Raw genomic sequence first — 20,027 nt, forward strand, 5'->3', positions numbered from 1 at the left:
CAAAATTAACCACCAAAGTGGGACTAAATATAAAAACAGAATAAACCCCATTATTAAACTACCATCTCCTATTTTGGGTGGGACAGAAAGAACACAGGCAGATGCTTCTAGACTGAGAGATTCTGAGCTTCACATCCTGAGAGTGGAGAGGCCAAATAGACCAGCAAGATCAAGGAGGAGATCAGCAGGGGTGGGCTGAGGACTCATGGATCCAGATCACTGGCTGAGGTTTTGGGGTTGGGGTGGGGAATCTTCAGCTCAGACCACTCTAAACAGAACAGTTACATCAGGGTAGGGCTTCACTCTGTCTCCTGGTACAAGAGAAGCCTTAAACTTCAGTAGAAAGTTGTGTTGGTATCTCCAAGAGGAGACTGGAGAGATTTGGTTCTAGGACTGGCCAGGTTATTCAAAACCCTACCCATATTTTCCCTCTCAGTGTTACATTAAGAGTCAGCTTGAGCCAGGTGCAGTGGCACACATCTGTAATCCCAGCAACTCAGGAGGCTAAGGCAGGAGGATCACAAGTTCAAAGCCAGCCTCAGAAAACTAGGGAGGCCCTAAGCAACTCAGTGAGACCCTGCATCAAAATAAAAAACAGGCTGCGGATATGGCTGAGTGTTAAATGCTCTAAGGTACAATCCTTAGTACCAAAAAAGAAAAAAAAAAGAGTCATCCTAGAAGAGGCTGGGCCTTTGGGCTGGTCAGAGCATTAGTTTTTTAGTGGGAATTTATAAAGAATCTGTTCAAAGGTAGCATTTGAATATTCAAGTGTTCTAATCAAGATGTAGGAATATTTTACTATTCTACTACTGTGCTTTCATTCCACTTAAAGAAATTAATTCATACAGATTTAATCAAGTCTATTTTTTAAAAGAAGGAAAATTAGAATTCAGAGTGCTTCATGCAGGATGCACAAAGCTTCAAAGGTCAGCATTGAGGGAAAACCAGATGACAAATGCATTGTTTTTTATTCTTGATTCTGCCCATAATTCCTCATGGGAAAATCATGCTTGTTCAGAAGTGAATTTATTAGGAAAAAAAAAAAGATAATTTCTTCCTACTCTATTTATTTATATTTTGTAAATATTAGGAAGTAATTTTACATCTATATCTGAATATTAAAAATACAGTTTTGTTTTAATATACAATATACTTTTATGAGTCATGCACATAAAATAGTACTATTAGGAATGCTTCTTTATAACATAGTGATTACCTGCCCCAACGGAGCATATAATTATAAAGCAGTAAGGCCAATTCTAAGTTGTGCATAGAACCAGTAACTGTGTCATTAAGGCAATTAAAAGATTTATTGAATGTTGGTTAAAAGTAGATTGACAATGACATTAAAGAATAAAGTGTAATTTATTTGGTGCTACTTGGTGAATGAATGCCTCTAAATACAAATCATCTCACAATACCATATACAATATACTTTCAATTACAACTCAAACATAAGGTAACTTGCAAAACCACATGGCTGTACTCAATATACAACAATTGTAATTTTTTAAAGAAAGGAAGAAATCTAGCAATTAATTAAATTAAGGTGCAGTAACTTTTTCAAATAAAATATTAGCACCATACAGATAAAATAATCTAAACTATCGGCCTTCCCATTCTTCTTAAATAACCAAATATAAACATTTTTTTTCAGAGCACAAATATTATTTTGCAAAATCAGTTCTATGGTAGTTAATATGTATTTATTTGCTTTTTTAAAATTTTTTCCCCTCTTTTTGCATGTTTTCCCCTAAAGAAAAATATGAAGTAGAAACATTCACAGGATATGAAAACCAAACCAAGAAGCAAATCTGACCAAACCAAGTACTGTCCTTCAGCAATGAGTTCCAACCGAAGCAAAAGTGGACATTTCCCGGCGTATGGTACTGAAAGGAGACAGTTCGAGCTCTGTGGTGTACTCGTTGTCATTGTCATCACTGGTCACTGTTGAAGACTTCTGGATGCATTCTTCGCAGCAACAGCAGCAGCACTCCATGAACGCACGACTGAAGGGTTTGCAGAGACAGAAGAGGAGGACGGGGGTAACACAGGACTTAAAGAATAAAAGAAACTGACTGATGATATTCAGTAGGTCCATTGTCTGCTGTGAAACTCCGGTAGCCATGTAGGCAGTGACAATATTGCAGATATTTTCAGGAATAATGCAAAACCCATACAAAATGGTCAATGCCACTACTGTACAGTTCATCTGGCTTTCTAGTTGGATCTGCCGCTTATTCCCTCGGGTAGAGGCTTTCTCTGCTTTGCGGATTTTCCTTGCAGTCACTAAAGAGCAGGTGATGGTGAAAAGTGTGGGTAAACAAAAGTAACAGCCAAAATACCACCAGAGTCTCGCGCTGTCATAGGTGAGGGCTAAAACGTAGATGGTGTCCGGTAAATCGGGAGAGATCTTTATGACACATCGTTCTGCAGGAGCCCGGCCACTGAACCCCAGATCCTCCTTGCTCAGCTGGCGGAGAACGACCTCTGGAAGTGCCAGCAGCAGAGCGCCAACCCAAATCACAGCAAGTTTGGCCGTCGTTGAAGAACAGTTTTCGATCATCTCATAGTACATTTGTACATTGGTGGCAGCGCGGAAGCGGTCTATACACAGCGCACACAAGGTGAAGGTAGTAACTCCTAGAGAAGCAACCTGCGGGATGGGGAGAACCAAAAAAACATTTATTCTGGGCGCTCTCTGAAAAGATCAATGCACTAAGAAATAAATGCAGATTGGTGAGAGAGAACCGTTTGCAGGAGTCATGGGTAACTGGAGTGGTGACTGCAGCTGAATCACTGTAAGAATAAAAATAGAATAATATTTTAATGGCTATACAGTGATGCAGTGATGTAGTAAAAGAAAAAAAAATTAGAACTGGAAACATCTATAAAGGTCAGTTATTCCACCATTTTATTATAGATAAGAACTCAGAGACTCTAAGAATTTCGGACAACCTGAAAATGCCTACCACCTAGAGATCCAGATAAGGAGTAAAGATAAGGGTTATGCCCCACTTTCATTACTGAAAAGACAGGTTATGTTTTCCAGCATGAGGGTCAATAGTGTGCCTCACACACAGCAAGCAATCAAGATCACTGTTTCCAGAAAGCTAGATAATGAAAAGTCTCCTCTAATTTCTAAATAAATTATTTTAGTATTATTTTCAAAGGCAAACATCTATGGAAAAAAGGAAAGAGGAATTCTTCAGAGGCTAAGATCAATGAGAAAAGAAATTCTAAGCAGGTCAGAGATGATCCACCACCACCACCATCCCCAAGGCATGTTTTCCACAGCAGTATCTGCCAGGCCTATGAGGGTTTCAGGTTAGTTTTAGCTGGACAGATGTTTTAGCTGGACAGATGAGGCCAGGTGCCCAGGTATGCAGAGGTGGGACACAAATCTGGGGCTGATATGGGTAAGGATTATGGCAAAGACCCCTTTTTAATTAAAAATTTCCTAAATACTGACATCTTTAGAAGTGTAAAGGGGGGGGGGGGGAGAGGAGAGAGGAGAGAGAGAGAGAGAGAGAAACTAGCCTGCATAACCTGAGTTGGAAGTGAATTGGGGTTGGGATGTGGGTAAGGAAAATAAATCCTGACACATTCTGAGAACCTGCACTTACATGGCATTAGGGCCAGAATTCACATTATCTATTTTTGGTTGTCAAAAGGATCAAAAATGTATTTACAATCACCCAGGTGCTTGGTATAGGCAAACACAAATCCTCTCTGGAAGAGTGCACCTTATAACCAGGCCTCAGACAAATCTCATAGATAAAATTCAAGGGAACATGAATTTACAAAATCAAAAGTCTAAATCTAAACGAATAACAAAAGTTAAGAACCAATAATATGATCCTATGTTTTTCACACAAAAGTTTTTCCAAGAATATAAAAATATATTCCTAATATAAACAGAATTAATTTGCCTATATTAAGTATTACACATACTTTAATCAGCACACAGATACATACATACCCAACACAAACACATATTTATTGATATCAGCTCTATGCCAAGCTTAATATTAGGGGTAAAAGACATAAGAAGGAGTCCTTTTCTCCCAAGAGGGATAGGATGGTTTTCAAAGTCCCAAAATAAACATAGCACTTGCCTGGGAGCATCAAATTTACTCAAATATTTTTGGAGTAATTTATGTAGTTTAGTGCTTATTAATGTAGCCATTATTGATATGAACGGAATGTAAAATGCTAGTGAGGCTTCAGATAAAACAGGATACTAAAAGAAAAGTCCTAAGTGGATGGAATGCTTTAAACTATACCCCAGAAACCTGAGTATATGCATTCAGTCTCCTCTGTGGTCTGGTGGGAATGTTTAAGAAACATAGTTATGGGTCATGACTTGGTCAATGGGTAAAAAAATATATGCATAAAGTTAATATCTGATTTTTTAAAGTCAATGTGATCATGTTGACAAAAGGAAAACCATTTGCCATACAATTTTAGTACTTGAAACATTTGTTGTTTATCTACTGCATTCAAGCTGTCACTGTCCCCAGAGCTATGGCAACTTGCCTTGTGAATTCTAAGAGTTCAATGTCAAATAATCTCTCCTCTTCTCACACACTGCACAGTGTCTACTAGTTAGAATATAGAAAATACCAACATTACTCCATGCCATGATGAGTCTCATGCTTATTAAGGGAAACATGTCAAAAATGAGTTATAACAGGTTTTTAATTACGTGAAAAATCAAAAATAAGGAAAAATATGATTAACCGAGCTCTAAATCAGTACAGATAAAGAGCTCATTATAACAACTCTTGTTCTCCAAGAATTGATTGTTTCAGAAATCCCCCATAAAGACTAGTATAAGAAACATCAGTCTAATATGACTGGGAAAAAATAAAAGCCATTCTATATTTACCTTGTAAAAATTAACTTTGAAACTAATGAATTATTAACCCTGATGGAAATTTGTTTTTAATCTATATTGGAGACCAAAAATAATTCTAACACTGACTTCAACATTGTGTGATTATCTTCTGATTATGCTTTTTTTTAATATCAGTAATTGCCAAACTTGAGGAAATCTGAGGATGGCCTGCCATTATCTAAAGGTCTACATCAAACAATATTGTTCTACTTTACTTTATAGATTTTCTACACTTTGGATTTAAAGTCTTCAAATGCTTTGATTCATTTCTCTTAACAATATAAAACAAAATTTCAAGTTGTCAGATATATGCAAATACTCAGCAAGCCTCTCTGTGTAGTTTTCAGTAAGGCAAATCTTTGTGCATGGTTCTATGTCGCTATATATCCTGAGTCAGTCCACAAATATGAAGTTAAGGGGGTATGCTTTGCATTCTTTTTAAATTATGAATAACATTTCTAATAAAAGGAAAGCTCCGTAATATAAAAATACTGGAGACTCTGAGAAGAGGCAGTCTGTTAGAGGCTCAGCATATCATTACTTTCAAAAAGCAAACAACACACAAAGGATAGCATCTTCTCCTCTACTAATCTCTCTAATTACCAGTGTAGAGATTTTCAAAAATCTGAACCAATTATTAGAACTGCTAGCATTTGCATCTCTACCTCCAACTTGGTTTCAGAGGAGTTCATGAGAGGTAACAGCAAACGCATGCATGTGGGTGGATGTGGATTAGGATGGGTGTGTTAGATTGCCAACTCTAGTTATCAGAAGCTGTGCTGCACATTCACTTTTAATTAAAAGAACATTTTCCAAAAAGCAAGAGAACATTTTCTAAGCTCCATATATTCCATCTCACAAGACAATGAAAGCCGGGGTGTGTCACTTATAGATGCTCCAACGTTTTGCTCAAGAATTATTTTGCAGTGCATTTTATTTACAGATGATCATTTCTTCAGACATGATTCCTAAAAGCTTTAGTACCAATTAGAATCTCAAACATATTTGATCTGTAGTCTTCTTGACAAATCATGGATGGAGGGATCCTTTCCAGTTTTCATACACTAAGCTCAAAAATCTCCTGTATACAGCTTCCCATTTTCCAACTGTACTTCTCACTGATAACATCCTCTGTGGTTAGGATCCCGCTGAAACAGGGTGAGCAATCCAGAAAAGTCACAGGAGTAACAGAGAGAGTTGCTGAAGGTGCCAATAAGGAAAGCAGAGTTGCCCCAGGTGCAGACAGTACTTTCAGCGTAGAGGCCAGCAGCAACTGCAGCCCAAATGCCACTCCTAGACATCCTTGCTCTCCTGCTGCCACTGCCTGCAGTGTGACTTCAGATATTTTCAGATATTTATGCACCACATTTTGTGATGTGAAAAAGCAAGAATGTGGGAAGGTCCTGCTCAGTACTTCTCCAAATCATTATAGAAGGCAGTAACATATGTAAAGAATTAATTGCACACCTCTGAATGGATTGATAAAAATCATCTGAATGAGTGGTGTTGGCCTAGTTTCTACTTACACATATATGAAATTTACCCATGTAATTAAAATTCCTAAACGTTGTGATAACATGAAAAGATTTCCATCACAATTTTAAATGTACTTGTTTATGTACAGCTTATTAAAGATTCTACCAAGATGAATAGTGCAATTATATGCAATTATAAAACTGTATCACGAATGCTGGATCTTCTACATTTAATGACCATATCTGATTGCTAAAATTCAATATCACTATGAAATATGCTCCTGGGAGGAAAGCTGTTAAGCGTTGGCTTAGAAGGGTAGTACTTTGAAGCAGCATCCTGAGATGGAATGAGATGAAATCTCTTATGATTAAATTGCAATAGGAGGAATAATTAACAGCAACAAAAGCAGAACTGTAAACACTTTTAATAGAAAATACTATTAACTTTGAGAATTTCAAGATCAGAGGAAAGCTGGAAACAGAAAATTTTCACTATGTGGGGAACTAAGATATTGAGTTTTGTGAGGGAATTGGCATCAAAATTCAGAAATGGCAAGGGAATCAAAACAAACAACTCTGAGATCTTTTTCTTTTTCAAACAACAATGTTCTGTTGTTCTTTGTAGCCCAGCATGACAACAATAAAGCTCCTTCAGCTCCAGCCCTGTCAACATCCAGAGCAGTTGGGCTCTGAGCAGTTGTAGCCACCTACGGCATTGCTACAAAGCACAGGAGAGACTCAGCAGAAGCTGAGGCCTGAGAATTTATACATGGAAGTGGCAGCCCCAGTGCTAAAGCAGGGGGTCAAGGGCCACTCTTCTTGATCACCCCTATGATGTACTGTTCCCATTTCAGTATTATTGTGGCTTTATTGAACTCCGTTTTTAGTGGCAAGGAGAGCCACTACATTAATGCTATGTGTGTGGATGCATGTGTATAAATATATATTCATTTTTTGAGAGCAACAGAGAAACTACCAGATATGTTATACTGTGCTTGCTGCTATGAACAATGATGAATCTGTCCTTAAGAGAACTGGAATCCAAAGAGGAATTTTTTGACTATCCCACACCTGCTGCTACACATTCAACAAATTAGTTTATACACAGAATGACTCATTACAGTCTATTAGAGGGATTGACTCGACTATGCACAATTCTTGACATGTTTGCAGTGACTTCCCTTGCTCAGAACATATCCACGTATGCTTGGAAACTGTACTTGAGAACCACTGGCTTAAAATAAAAATGGTAGACAAATATAATTCCAAAATATTTGGAAATTGCTACAGATGCCTAACTAGTTTCCCCAAGCTGACCAAATAATAAAATCTCCCTTACAAACATTTTCATTTCAGGGGATATGATCTAATTCCTTGTAAATATTATCACTGTCTTAGTTAGCCTATTAGATGAAGATAACCTTGGGATTTTGGTCATTTGACATATGGCTTTTTAACACTTATAAAAACCTAGGAGAGTAGCATGCCAGTAGCATTTAAATGTGTGCCAGTACTTTAAAGCATGCATTTAAATCTGTGGGCCCAGGAGTAATAAATAAATAAATAAACAAATAAATAAATAAATAAATCTGTGAAATGCGAAGATAACACATGCACACAAAGGCAAGATAATGCTGAAAACCACCCAGAATTGAGATCTCAATATGTTCTTTGTTGTTTTTGACATTCACAGTAACCCTCATAAAGTTTGCTCCTGGGTAGGAAAAATAGAAAAGGAACAGGAAAGAACGCCATTGGCTTTATATGTTATTTTCATAATACAGAGGATCTTTTGAGGTTTAAATGTGTTTCTTTTACACACTAATACATTTTAGGAATCAAAGTTGTGCTTTTGAAATATTTGTTAATTTGAGATTTATAAAGTACTTCATAATGAATACTACAGGCTTGAATTATTCATATTATATAATAGTTTCATTGTATTCAAAACTTTGTTTTACTAACCTTAACTGGACTCCATTTTGAAATCATTTTAAAAGGTTTATTTCTAATTACAGTCAATGTGCAAATGATTCTAGCTAATGGCCTAGATATTCCAAATGAAATTCAGTACCATGACAGATAACTTCTCATCTTTCCCTTGCCTCAGTTTCCTTAATAAAGGGAAAGGGAAATAGATATTCTTCCCATTATTATGAATACTGAAAAGAAAATAAACCACTGGAGTGAGAAAAAATAAATCTATATAATATAGAGGATTTTTAAAATATAATGGAAATTTTTAAGAATGGCTTCTAGAGTTACCTTTTAAGTTTTGTTACAGAAACAAACTAACAAAAAGTAGGTGGTCCAATCAGGATAATGAAGAGCACAAATGTGGTCATCTGAATGGAAATGGCATATCTCTTCAGCTATTCCTTTATCAACATTGGCAAGACTGGATTTAGAGAAACTCCACCCAGTACTTATGTGAACCATAGGTATGCTCACCCTTCAAATGTTTCATCCCTCTCTTAAACTTGTGTTTTTGAAATCATGAATTTCAAATTTCAGTTTAGCTATTGTGTTAACCAATTTAAGATAGCCATTTTATATCAGTGAGAAATTAATGGTGAGAAATTAATCCATCCCACAAGATATGTGGCAACAGTGACTTCAGGGAAAGATTTAGAGTAAAACTGTCTTCTTCCATAGTAAGGAAAAAAAATGCACTGCTCTGTCCATCATGAGTTAATTTGAAGATTAATGGTTGCCTAGGTTTCTGTTAAAAATAAAACAAGTGAAAAGAAACCTATAAGGCAAAACAGTTAGTAATTGAGGTAGAAAGCTTAATTTACAGATCATGACATTATTGGATTTCACTGTCTCTCCTGCTCAACTTTCTAATTCAATGCAAATATCAGGCCCTGAGGACACCTGGATTAACATACCCACTTTGTACTACATTAAGTCCATGTTCATTCAAAATAGTATGAAGGAGTGCACAGATGCTCTATGAAATCAGTAATCCATGGGGAGTCTGTCTTTTCTATTACTCCATTTCTCAGAAGCTTACTACCAACTAAAGGAATGAAGCAACTATGAAAAGTAACCTGTGAAACAGACATCAGAGAGCACTTCTCTTTTTTCAGTACAACTCTTATTAAATAAATACTACCTTTTGCTAAACTTTTAGTACTGCACATCAAGATTACCACTGACTGGGGTGGGGGGAATGATCAAAGACCTTCTAAACAAAAAAAAAAAAAAAGAACTTCTAAGCAAAATGCCCTTTATGTGAAATTAACTCTACATATTTAAGTACAGTGAAATGACTGGAATACATTAATTTTTATAAAATAGGGTAATTTCCAAGGAAGGTTATGATAACAGACATTCTAATCTAACTTCTATTTCATATAAAAATGTTTAATACATCTATTTATGAGTTGTCCTTTGTTTACAAGTGACCCTCAGAAACAAGGACTTTATTGTTAAGAAAACCCATTCATTTGGGCCATGAATGATAACCTATTATAACTCAGTGGTTGTGGGACTAACAACAGTCAGGAGAAAAGCAGGATGAGCACAGGATAGAGTTTCCTCTGAAACCCTAAATGGCCTGGGCTTGTGCCTGTGGCTTCCAGCATTTTCCATAACCTTCCTCCTTGCAGCACTTCAGGGCAACTTCCCCAACTTCCCCTGCTTTGAGCACCAACAGGGACAGCATGTTTATTGATGACCTTTTTGAAAAGGTTTTCATTACAAAGCACACTATGGCAGTAACACAGGTCAATTAGAGTTTTCAGACCAAAAGCAGCAAGGAGTTGCCTCACTCTTCTCAAGTACGCACACATCTCTGGAATGAAATAGAGCTTTTCACCCAAGCTTTGGCAAAGTATCTACATTACTGATTTTTTTTTTTTTTTTTTTTTTGGTGCTGGGATGAACCCATGGCTTTGTGCATTCGAGGCAAGCACTCTACCAACTGAGCTTATCCCCAGCCCCATCACTGATATTTGATCTAACTCACCCACATAGAATAAATATTCATCTTGACTGCTCATGTATGTGATTCCTGAAGTCATGGCCTAAAAATTATTTTGAAGGCAGCAACTATCAACTGTCATTAATGACCTCATTTACACTTTCTTTTCTCTTGCTTAAGCTTAATAACATGCTCACACTTATTTAAAAAACAATTAAGGTTATTTAAAACTGACATATCAACCTAAAACATCTCTTGATTCCATACATCTCTTCTTTTCCTTTATACTCCTAGCTTAAATTAAGATTTTCTTTCAAGTATTACTTTTGTAGCACAATGAATTCCTTGTATAGTTTTAAAAATCCATTTAACAACAGTTTGTCCTATGTTATTATTTAACTATAAATTTTTGTGTTCATTAATATAGTAATGCAAATTAAGCAAAATTAGCATCATTTGTCCTAAGATAAAAGCTAAATATTGGAATCAACATTAAAAATTTTTATTTTCCATGCTTATTCTCAGTAATTATGAATTCATTTCAAAAGTTTAATTTCCCCCAAGATCACATTCCAGTTTTCAATCCTTGGTATTATTATGATTCCTAATAAAAATTAAGTGGACTTAATTTATTAATTATTAAATTAATTTTGGTTTGTGCACCTGTGGGTCCTGATGAGTATCCAAAGAACAGGAACAAATTTTACCTATTTCTCTTTGTGACTAATGACAATCATTTGCATGCTGGTGCTCCCAAATTAAAAATTAAATTATTTGTAACTGGATCATTATGATTTGAGTGATACTGAAAAAACACATTTTAAGATAAAATTTCTAAGCTTTTAACAAGAATTCTACCATTGATATTCTGTGAAGTAAGTATTCTTTCTTCATTCAATCCTCTATAAAAAGCCAATGTTTCTAAATCTCACATCTTAGTGTGAATTATTTTATCAGTTACTTTTCCTATATGAGGGATTTGAATCAAGAAGACAGTAAATTTAGGAGTAAAGACCCTGAAGGTGAGGAGTATGGAAAAGGGACTGTTTGGGGGACAAAATGGCAACCTTAAATCAACCTTGAATTGAATCAGTAAGAATGACTTACTCCACATAGGAATCAAATCAATGACCTTGGTTCATTAAGGCTATGAACCATTCAAGTGTGCAGATAGATAACATTGAAAACCATCATAAATTCACAAACTAAAATATTCTGTCTCTAGAATGATTTCAGAACTGAGATTATATCCCATGTTTTATGGAAGCTTTGTAAAAACTACCTGTATCTACCTTGCAAATATACAGACTTCATATTAAGGGTTACAATAATCTTATTGTCCACTCAACCCTGAAATTTTAGTTTGGATCATTTCTTCTAGCACAAAGAATACTGTTCTAATTAGGAGATTTAAGAGTTAGTCTTACCAACAAGGTTGACTAATTATGGGACCTTGGCAGGTCAATTTTGGGGGAGGTGAAACATCTGGAATACCCCTGCAGAATGTGAGCAGAGTGCAGTGCCAGACACAAACCTCCATGCCCAACAGTCTGTTCATCCTTCTTCTCCCACAGTCTATATCTCAGACACAGGTCCATGTGTTTCCTGTGGGACACTGTTAAACCTAGTTGTGACACATAAAAATGTCATTAAACATGGAAGAATTCCATCAAGGTCCACGCAGCATTAGCATGATAGTTAAGAAGATAGTCACCTCACTTACCCTCACTCTCACTACCTCAGATAGACGCATAAGTTCAGACCTCTCTAACTTTTGCAGACATACATACTTCTTATTCTCTGTTGAAAGATGCTTTACTGACATAACCATATACTTTGGGAGCCCTCAGCATCTCAGGGCAAATCCTCACTCTGAGTGTACACTTGACATGTTAACCAGTTCTTGGGAAAGACCATTTGTTATGCTTCCCACTCCCCTATTCTACAATAGCATCCAAAGTAGCTCCCTGGCCAGCCTCCTAGACTCTCTCCAGTCAAACTGAATACTACATACATTCTTGAGATTTTCAGGTTTAGAAAAAAAAAAAAGTAAACTCGATCTAATGTACTATAATTACAACTGATAAATAAACTAAGTCAAAAATTTTAAATCTGATTTATTTAATGTCCTCATCACTGATAAGAATTCATAAATGCAAAGCAGAGATGGGATTCCATATTTTTAAAATTCCATATTTTAAAAGAACTTTCCAATCTGCTGAATTATCTTGCCAATTATGATGGGCTTCCTGTCTAAGAAAGGTTTAAAAAATAGGAAACCAAGATTAAAAATTTTCATAGTTGTAACTTTTCACCATGGATCTCAGATGTATAGGCATCTATAAAGATTAGTGATAAGAATATGATTGAAAAGAATGATGGAGAAAACAGTTTTTGCTCCATCTTTGTCACAACCAGGTCCATTCCATAATGCTTTGTTAAAACCTCTACTATAGTATTTGTTATGTTGTAGAACGTCATTCTACTTTTCTATAGCTTTAATAATAGTAGCGTAACTATGATATTGGTCTTTGAAAAAATTGCCCTTCTTCTCCTATCTCCTCCTGCCCACTCCTAACATAGTGTCTCTCATTGAAGAAAAGCCCAATAAATGAGTAATGAATGGATGGATGGTGACTCAAAGAATACACAACAACACATTTGGAAAAAGATTAGAGTAAATAGTGAATTATTCATACTGTTCCTTAATCAGTTATTGGGTGTTTCATAATCCTTAAAAGCTAAATGCCAGATAATAAATCTGGAAGGGAAGTAAAGTAAAATGCATGCTTCTGTTTACATTTTAGTGGCAAACTTTAGAAAATGGCACATTCTCTTTCCAATCAATGGTTAACTATTTGAAGTTTGAATTTGAATATCAGAACTTTTACTTCTTATGTTAAGATTCAAATTGGATAACTTCACCATGTACCATTCAGGAATGAAGTTATAAATAAAAGCACACTCTTACAAACTGGTTTTCTTTCCTGCTGGAGTCATCAACTAAAATTTTTCACTTGCACGGAAGTGTAGAAAATGATTACAAAGGGATTAATGTGAAATCATAAAATATTTGTTAAGCACCATTCCTACACACTGAGTCCATTTTCCCTGAGAATATTATTAGCAATTTCCAAATTGCTAATAAAACTGCATGTTTCCACTTAAAAGTCCATCAGAATACCAAATGACTAATTTACAACTCAAGCAAATTTAGCATCTGCCATGCTTAATGTGCTACAATTTGAATGTGGGTATTCAGAGAAATTGGTGTAACTTTGCAAACTAGTGTGGTCATGCCACCTTTAGCCTCGATATCCTTCTTTTCTTGCTTGTCAGTTCTAACTACAATTGAAGGCAAGAAAGAGCATTAGTTTCACTCACTTTAAACCAGTATTTCTAAAGCTATTGCAGAGGCTGGCTCTTCAGAGAACATTTTAGATTTGTCATATATTATCCCTTGACCAGAGGCCTGGTGAGATGTGTTCCTTTTATTTACTTTTTACTCCAACACAGGAATATTGTATCCTAGTAAAATAAAAATATTGTTACATCTGAGATTATCTTACACCTTCTTGAAGACTTTTGCCCTACCACACATCATGAAGGTTATCAATTCTTTAAAGAGGAACCTTGCTCATTCAAAACCCCCAATTAACATCCAAACAGAAGTAAATATTTGGTGATTGATCTAGATCATATGATACACTTACTCTAATTAGCAACATGGTGGAGAAGTATGGAGACCAAAGGTCTTGTTGCCACATACTAGGTATTTGCTAGGGATGCTGATTTTTTTTTTCTGAGTCCTGTGTTTCATCACTAAAATGCAAGGGTTGGTTGAAATTGTGCTCTAATTTAACATGCTAATTCTAAAGTCAGTGTTGTGGATACTGTGGTTCTCCACCCACACTGGTCCCTCCCAACATCCTTCAGAATTGAAACATTGCTTCCCTTGGCTATTGGGTGATAGCTCTTGGTTACATTTGTCTCTCTAGGAACTGCCCTTTACCAAAGAGATAGATCAAACTCAAGGTTATGCTCCACTTCCGGGAGCAACTTGTATCCAATGATGGGTTCCGTTAGAAAGATAAGACTGGGCGCTCTGGCCTCAATTCAGGATTTCTCTACATGCTTCCACCCATCCCTCTTAGCACTAGAGGTCCTCCTACTGAGGGCTGAAGACTTTAAGGCAATTGTATCATAGTGAAACTTCTCCTTCTACCCAGTCCTGCTTCCTTCATCCCCTAATAGGTACTGAACCCAAAGGCATGCTTTAGTAAACTTCATGCCCCAATAAATCTCCATCTCAGGGTGTGATCCCAACATAGGACAGGCACTAAATCTCTCTTACTTCTGTGAAAACAGCAGTGCCTCCTGGAGGTAAAAATGCTTTATTTTGACATTTGAACTTCATGTTCTCAGTAATTAGGAATTATGAAGCTACTACTATGGTCGGATAATTATTTTTATAAAACATGCTAAAACATTTCAAAATAATTTCAGATTCTCTTCTCTCCTATCCTGCTTTTCCTTCCATTCTATTTGCCCATGGTCATTCTAAGATTTATTAAAAAGCCACAAAGATTACAAAACCCTGGAATAGAAAGGGAGAAGTAGGAATATAGAAATACTACATACTAAGATTGTGACTCACTATTCTACCAGTAAATATATATAGAATGTTTATGTTAAATATTTATGTTTAAATGTATGATATAAATATTATGCAAATATTTAAATGTAAAATGTAAATTTTCAAGAAAAAATAAGGGAATATTTTTCAAGTCTTTCTTCTCTAGGAAGAATAAAGCCTAGTCTCAATAACTGAAAAATAGATAAGATCATAAAGATGGGGGGAAACTAAGCAAAAGACAGATTTTTACTGACCAGGAGAAAAATGATTTTTAAAAAAAACAAAATATTTTTAAGGAGAAAATTAAATTGGACAGTGAAATAAAAATGGAAGGCAATATCAATACATTTAGAAAACAGAATTAGGGAGAAAAAATTTAAAACAAATGTGTAATAAATACCATTGTTCAAAACTGTTTGGTCTGGCTAAACTAAGTTTTTATATACTTTCCTGAATTTGAGAAACTTCTTTTCATTTCAAATTTCCCTTCAAGAACTTTGGTAATTTTCTTTCTCTAGTTTCTTCTTTCGGTTGTGTTGTTTTCCAGTACAAAGGTTTCTCTATGTCCAGAACATTTCCAGTGAGACAAGTCAATACCCTTCTCTCTTATTAGGGTAGGTACCTCTCCTGTTCCCTTTATACTTTACTTTCTGTCTCCTTTCTTGCATAAATTAATTTCCTGTAATTCAAATAAGCAGAGAAATTCTAAACTGAAATTGACCTTGAAAGGGCAGTTAGTAAATAGACAGATATTCTTGAACACAAATTCTACTACCTCCTTCCCAATTTGAAAATGAACTATCTCCCAAATAAGTGTAGTTGTTTCAGAGACACTTCAGGCTTGGCAACAGAGAAGTCCTGGAACCTACCAAAGTCACAGCAGCTGACTTAGTAGCCCTGAAATGATTCTGCATCTGATCCCTGTCAAGATAACAGAGGGTCTTATTTACTGTCTCTTGCTTTGGTCCTTTTAAGTAGGTGCTGTTTTCTGTTTACTTATCCCCTAGCTTTAGGCCCTGGAACAATGTTGAACATAGTGTCACTGGCCCTGGTGCCAGACAGGATCAGGGGCTCTGGAATATTTACAGTTTCCCTTCTTCTGCTTCCATAAATGAAATGGACAGTCTGAATGGAGAAAATCAAGGGCCAGCTGGCTAAAAACACAACTGGCAGCAAAACACTTGGGCCCCTTCCAAGAGCTGGTGTTTAAAGAGAGGCCATTTAGAGAGCAAATTCCAACTACCACAATTCTGGTTTGGGACATTTATTGTAGGATGAAGCAGTAAAATCCTACTCAAAATGATAATCATTTTCAAAGTTTGGGACCTATATATGCCTCTGTCTTCCTAAAATTTTCTAGACTAAGAGTAAATGCCTTAAAATTGTCAATCCTTTACACCCATAAAGAATAGCAAATACGTACTTGGAGAATATTAAACAGATTTTGTGCCATTATAACCAGTCTTTTACTTAAGTTCATTATACAAAAATAATAAAATTGTTATGAAATTCATAAGGAAAAAGAGAGATATAAAAAATGACCTGAAACTTTAGATGAAATACCCTGGTAGATAGCCAGAAACGTAAACTATTTTGAGGAGTTATTAATATATCCTGAGGCCAATCAACCAAGAAAAAATTTCCTTTTTTTTTTTCAAATAAAACGTTGCTTCCACTTATGCATCTTGAAAGATTGTAATAATCTTTCTAGAGGAGAAAATTACATTGAAGTATTAGAAATCTAGTAAATAAATGTTAATGCCTCCCTCCCCTCCTCCCTCTTCTTCTCTATTTTCTTGTTTCTTGCTATGCTCTGATAAGGACAACCACAGACTGGCCATTATTTTAACTCTGGAATCTCTGATGGGTGCCAAATGAGAAATATAAGTAGTATCATATTCAAAGAGAGAGATTTATAATCCAAACAATCCTATGCATTCTGAGACCATCTTTTTTTTTTTTCCTACAGCCCAGAAGCAGCTGAATTTGAAGGTGATCTAGAGAAGCTGCCTCTTTTTTTACATACACACATATACGTAAATGATTGGAAAGACAGATGGAGGGACCCAAAGAAAAAGCGAAGAGGTTCAGCCAGGTAGGTGCGTCCAGCAGCAGTTCTTTGATGCTATACTCCCGGAAATGGATAAAGCCAGTAGCTTGAGAACCCCTAGAAGGCATTACCTCGATATAGGGCACAATCTTGCAGGAGAAGTCCTCCAACAGCCACTTCTTGGTCAGCTCGTGGAAAATGACGAGTGGAAGGCAGAAGAAGATGATGAGAAAGTCCCAGAAGGCCAGGTTGGCCAAGAGGGAGTTGGAGATGCTCCTCATATAGTAGTTGTGACACACAATGCACATCACCGCCAGATTGCCAATGATGCCGGTTCCAAAGATCACCACTGATAAACACATGACTGCGTAGGCTCCATATGACTCCTGGGTCAGCGGGTAGAAGGGGTTCTTCAATCTCACCCGCCGGCTGGTGCTGTTCCCCCGACGGGGACCCCAGCGATCATGAACTCCCTCACCAGAGGACCCATTCTGGGGTAGCGCCCTGCCGGGAGGTGCAATTGTCCTCCCTTCGTGCCCCGCAGGTTCATTGATTGTTTTGGATGGGGGCTTGTGGTGGGTGCTCTGTAGTTTCCCTGCTCTTCTTGGCCAATAGAAAAGATCGCTGGCTCCGGGTTCTGTTCTCACGCTCTGCTCCTGGCTGCGCCGGGAAATACCAGAGCTTCTGGCACTCTTCTCATCCTCCTCTGAGGTCTGAAGGAAGAGTTGGAGGGCCGTTGGGTCCCCTCTCCCCAAATTTCCAGGTGCCTCCTGACTGCGGGCATTTTTCCACCTCCAGGTTCCAAGTGGAGGTCCCGAGGGCCCAACCGCCGACGTCTCCGCCCCTCTAGCGGCACCAGGGTCACCGCCCCGGGCAGCCGGTAGGTCCCCGGAGGGCACATCTCGTGCCCCTTTCTCTGGTTCCTCCCTGGGTGCGCGTGCTCTCAGAACGTCTCTTGCAAAAATTCCTGGTCCCCAAACATCCCTGCTGCGGCGCTGGATCAATGTAGGTGAGCAGCTCTCCCCGAGACAAGTTTCCTTTCTGGCCGCGGGGACAAACCCCAGCGCAGAAGAGAAAGAAGAAACCTTGAGCAGTAGCAGAAGCAGCAGCCGCGATGTGCGACCGAGTGGCGCGCCCCGGGCCCGCATGGCTTGGCTAGGGCGCACCTTGCAGCCGCCGCTCTCGCTTAGGACCAACACCTGCTGCCTAACTTGCTGCGGAGAGTTAGCCACATGTCACATACTCACCCCCGCCTGGGCAGCGGGGAACTGGAGATTACCGGGAGAGTGGGGGATGGGTCTTGGTGTCCCCCCTACAATCCTTCCTCGTTTGGTGTCCTGTGCATTTCAGCCAAATCCAGTCCAAGCTCTGTGTACCCCCAAGATTCCGAGAGGAAAGAGCTGCTCCGGGTGGCTGACCTTGAAAAGTTGCAACCAACACCTGATTGTTGATTAATGTTGCGACTGGGCGAAGCCCGGACGGACGAAGCCCTGTGCGCCTCCCTGCCTTTGGGTGGTGGTTGCCTTCTTGGTAACAGTTGCTCTGCCTATTTACATCCTTTCGCTACTGCTTTATCCAGTTGCAAGCCGAGGTCTCTAAAGGGAAAGAAAAACAACTCCCCCTCCCCCAGATGACTGACAGTCACAATCCCCGCTCCCCGCTCGTTGGAAACAGGTTGCAAACAGACTCAGAGCTGATGCACCAGGAAACTCTTGCCCCACCTAACCCTAGCGACTTTCGAAGCTAATGTTGCCAAGAAGAAGCCGACTGGAAACCTGCGGCCACTGTCAAAGTTGCTTCTCCTCCGGCTCAAAGTTGACAAGGAGGCGGCGCCGGCTGCTGGGCGGCGTACCCCTGCAGAGACAGGAATCGTGGGGGAAGGGGGAGAAGAGGGCGCTGCTGGTGGGTGGACAGTACCGTCGACCGCAGAAGCTTGTCACTGCCACAGCGGGCGCAGACCGGGCGGAGAGTGTGGTGCCTGGAACCGCCGCGGGCAAGGCAGTGCGTGGCCGGGAAGGGGGAGGTGGCCCAGCCTCTTCCCGCCGCTTCAGCCACTGCGCGAGCGGGCGAGACAAACGGTCTGCCCCGTGCCTCCTCCCTTACCCCTCCTCCTCCTAGAGAGAGATTCTGCATTGTTGGGAGACCGGATCCCCTGGTGGTTTACCACTCACTAAACCCACACACGTTTCATTCAAGCCATTTGTAGTGGTTTTCACTCTTAGGAGCTGGCAGCGGCGAGGGAATAAGGGCGGAGGCGCGGAGCCCAAGCTGCTAGAGGCTAGGGGATGAACCCGACAGGTTCATTCCCCAGATGTCAGAACCAGCCAGACCGGTTCTGGAGCCTGGGTGCAGAGTGATGGTGGAAAGAGGAGATGGAAGGGGTGGCATAATGGAAGCGGGATGGTCACTAGAGAGTGGAAGGAGTGAGACCCGCATCACTGCCTCCATTAGGCCACAGCAGGTGCGCATGCCCAGGCGTCAAACCCCTGGGAGTAGAGAGGTAAGGCGCACACCTCCTTAGATATTCTTGAGAGCTGAGTCAGGAGAGAAAAGGCGCTGGAAGGTTTCATTCATAGAAAATGAGAATGGGATTCAGAATGAGAATGCTCTGTATGTGCCATTACCTTTAAGGTAGATTTAGGAAGCAGCCAACTAGGGGTTACTTCCAACTACCCAGAGCACAAGGGAAGTTTTGTTTGATGAAGTAGTGAGAAATGACAGGAGGGACAAATAATATGAACAGAACGCCCCAAAGGGCCCACCATGACTTTCTAATCTTTTTTAATTTATTTATTTATTTTTAGTTTTTTGGCGGACACAACATCTTTGATTGTACGTGGTGCTGAGGATCGAGCCCGGGCCACACGCATGCCAGGCGATTGCGCTACCGCTTGAGCCAAATCCCCAGCCCTCTAATTTTTATACTATACCCAAACCCCGGTCACAGCTGTTGGGTTGCTGATAAAAAAGACAACTATCAGATGAATTGGTTAAGTGAAAGTGATAGAGGAAGAAATAAACACCATCTGAAACAAGAA

At 38.7% G+C, this 20,027-nt stretch overlaps 1 protein-coding gene across 1 annotated transcript; it reads right to left on the reverse strand.

The window, feature by feature from the left end:
• Positions 1 to 1,738: 1,738 nt before the first annotated feature.
• Positions 1,739 to 18,137, reverse strand: Gpr37 (G protein-coupled receptor 37). Its single transcript, XM_027926276.3, has 2 exons — positions 17,121 to 18,137; positions 1,739 to 2,656 (listed from the first exon to the last, which is right to left on the reverse strand). The coding sequence occupies exons 1-2, from the start codon at positions 18,135 to 18,137 to the stop codon at positions 1,838 to 1,840; spliced, it is 1,836 nt and encodes a 611-aa protein (XP_027782077.1). The 3' UTR covers positions 1,739 to 1,837.
• Between the last annotated feature and the right edge of the window lie 1,890 nt (positions 18,138 to 20,027).

Source organism: Marmota flaviventris, chromosome 1 (genome assembly GCF_047511675.1).
Source record: "Marmota flaviventris isolate mMarFla1 chromosome 1, mMarFla1.hap1, whole genome shotgun sequence".
NCBI classification, from domain to species: Eukaryota; Metazoa; Chordata; class Mammalia; order Rodentia; family Sciuridae; genus Marmota; species Marmota flaviventris.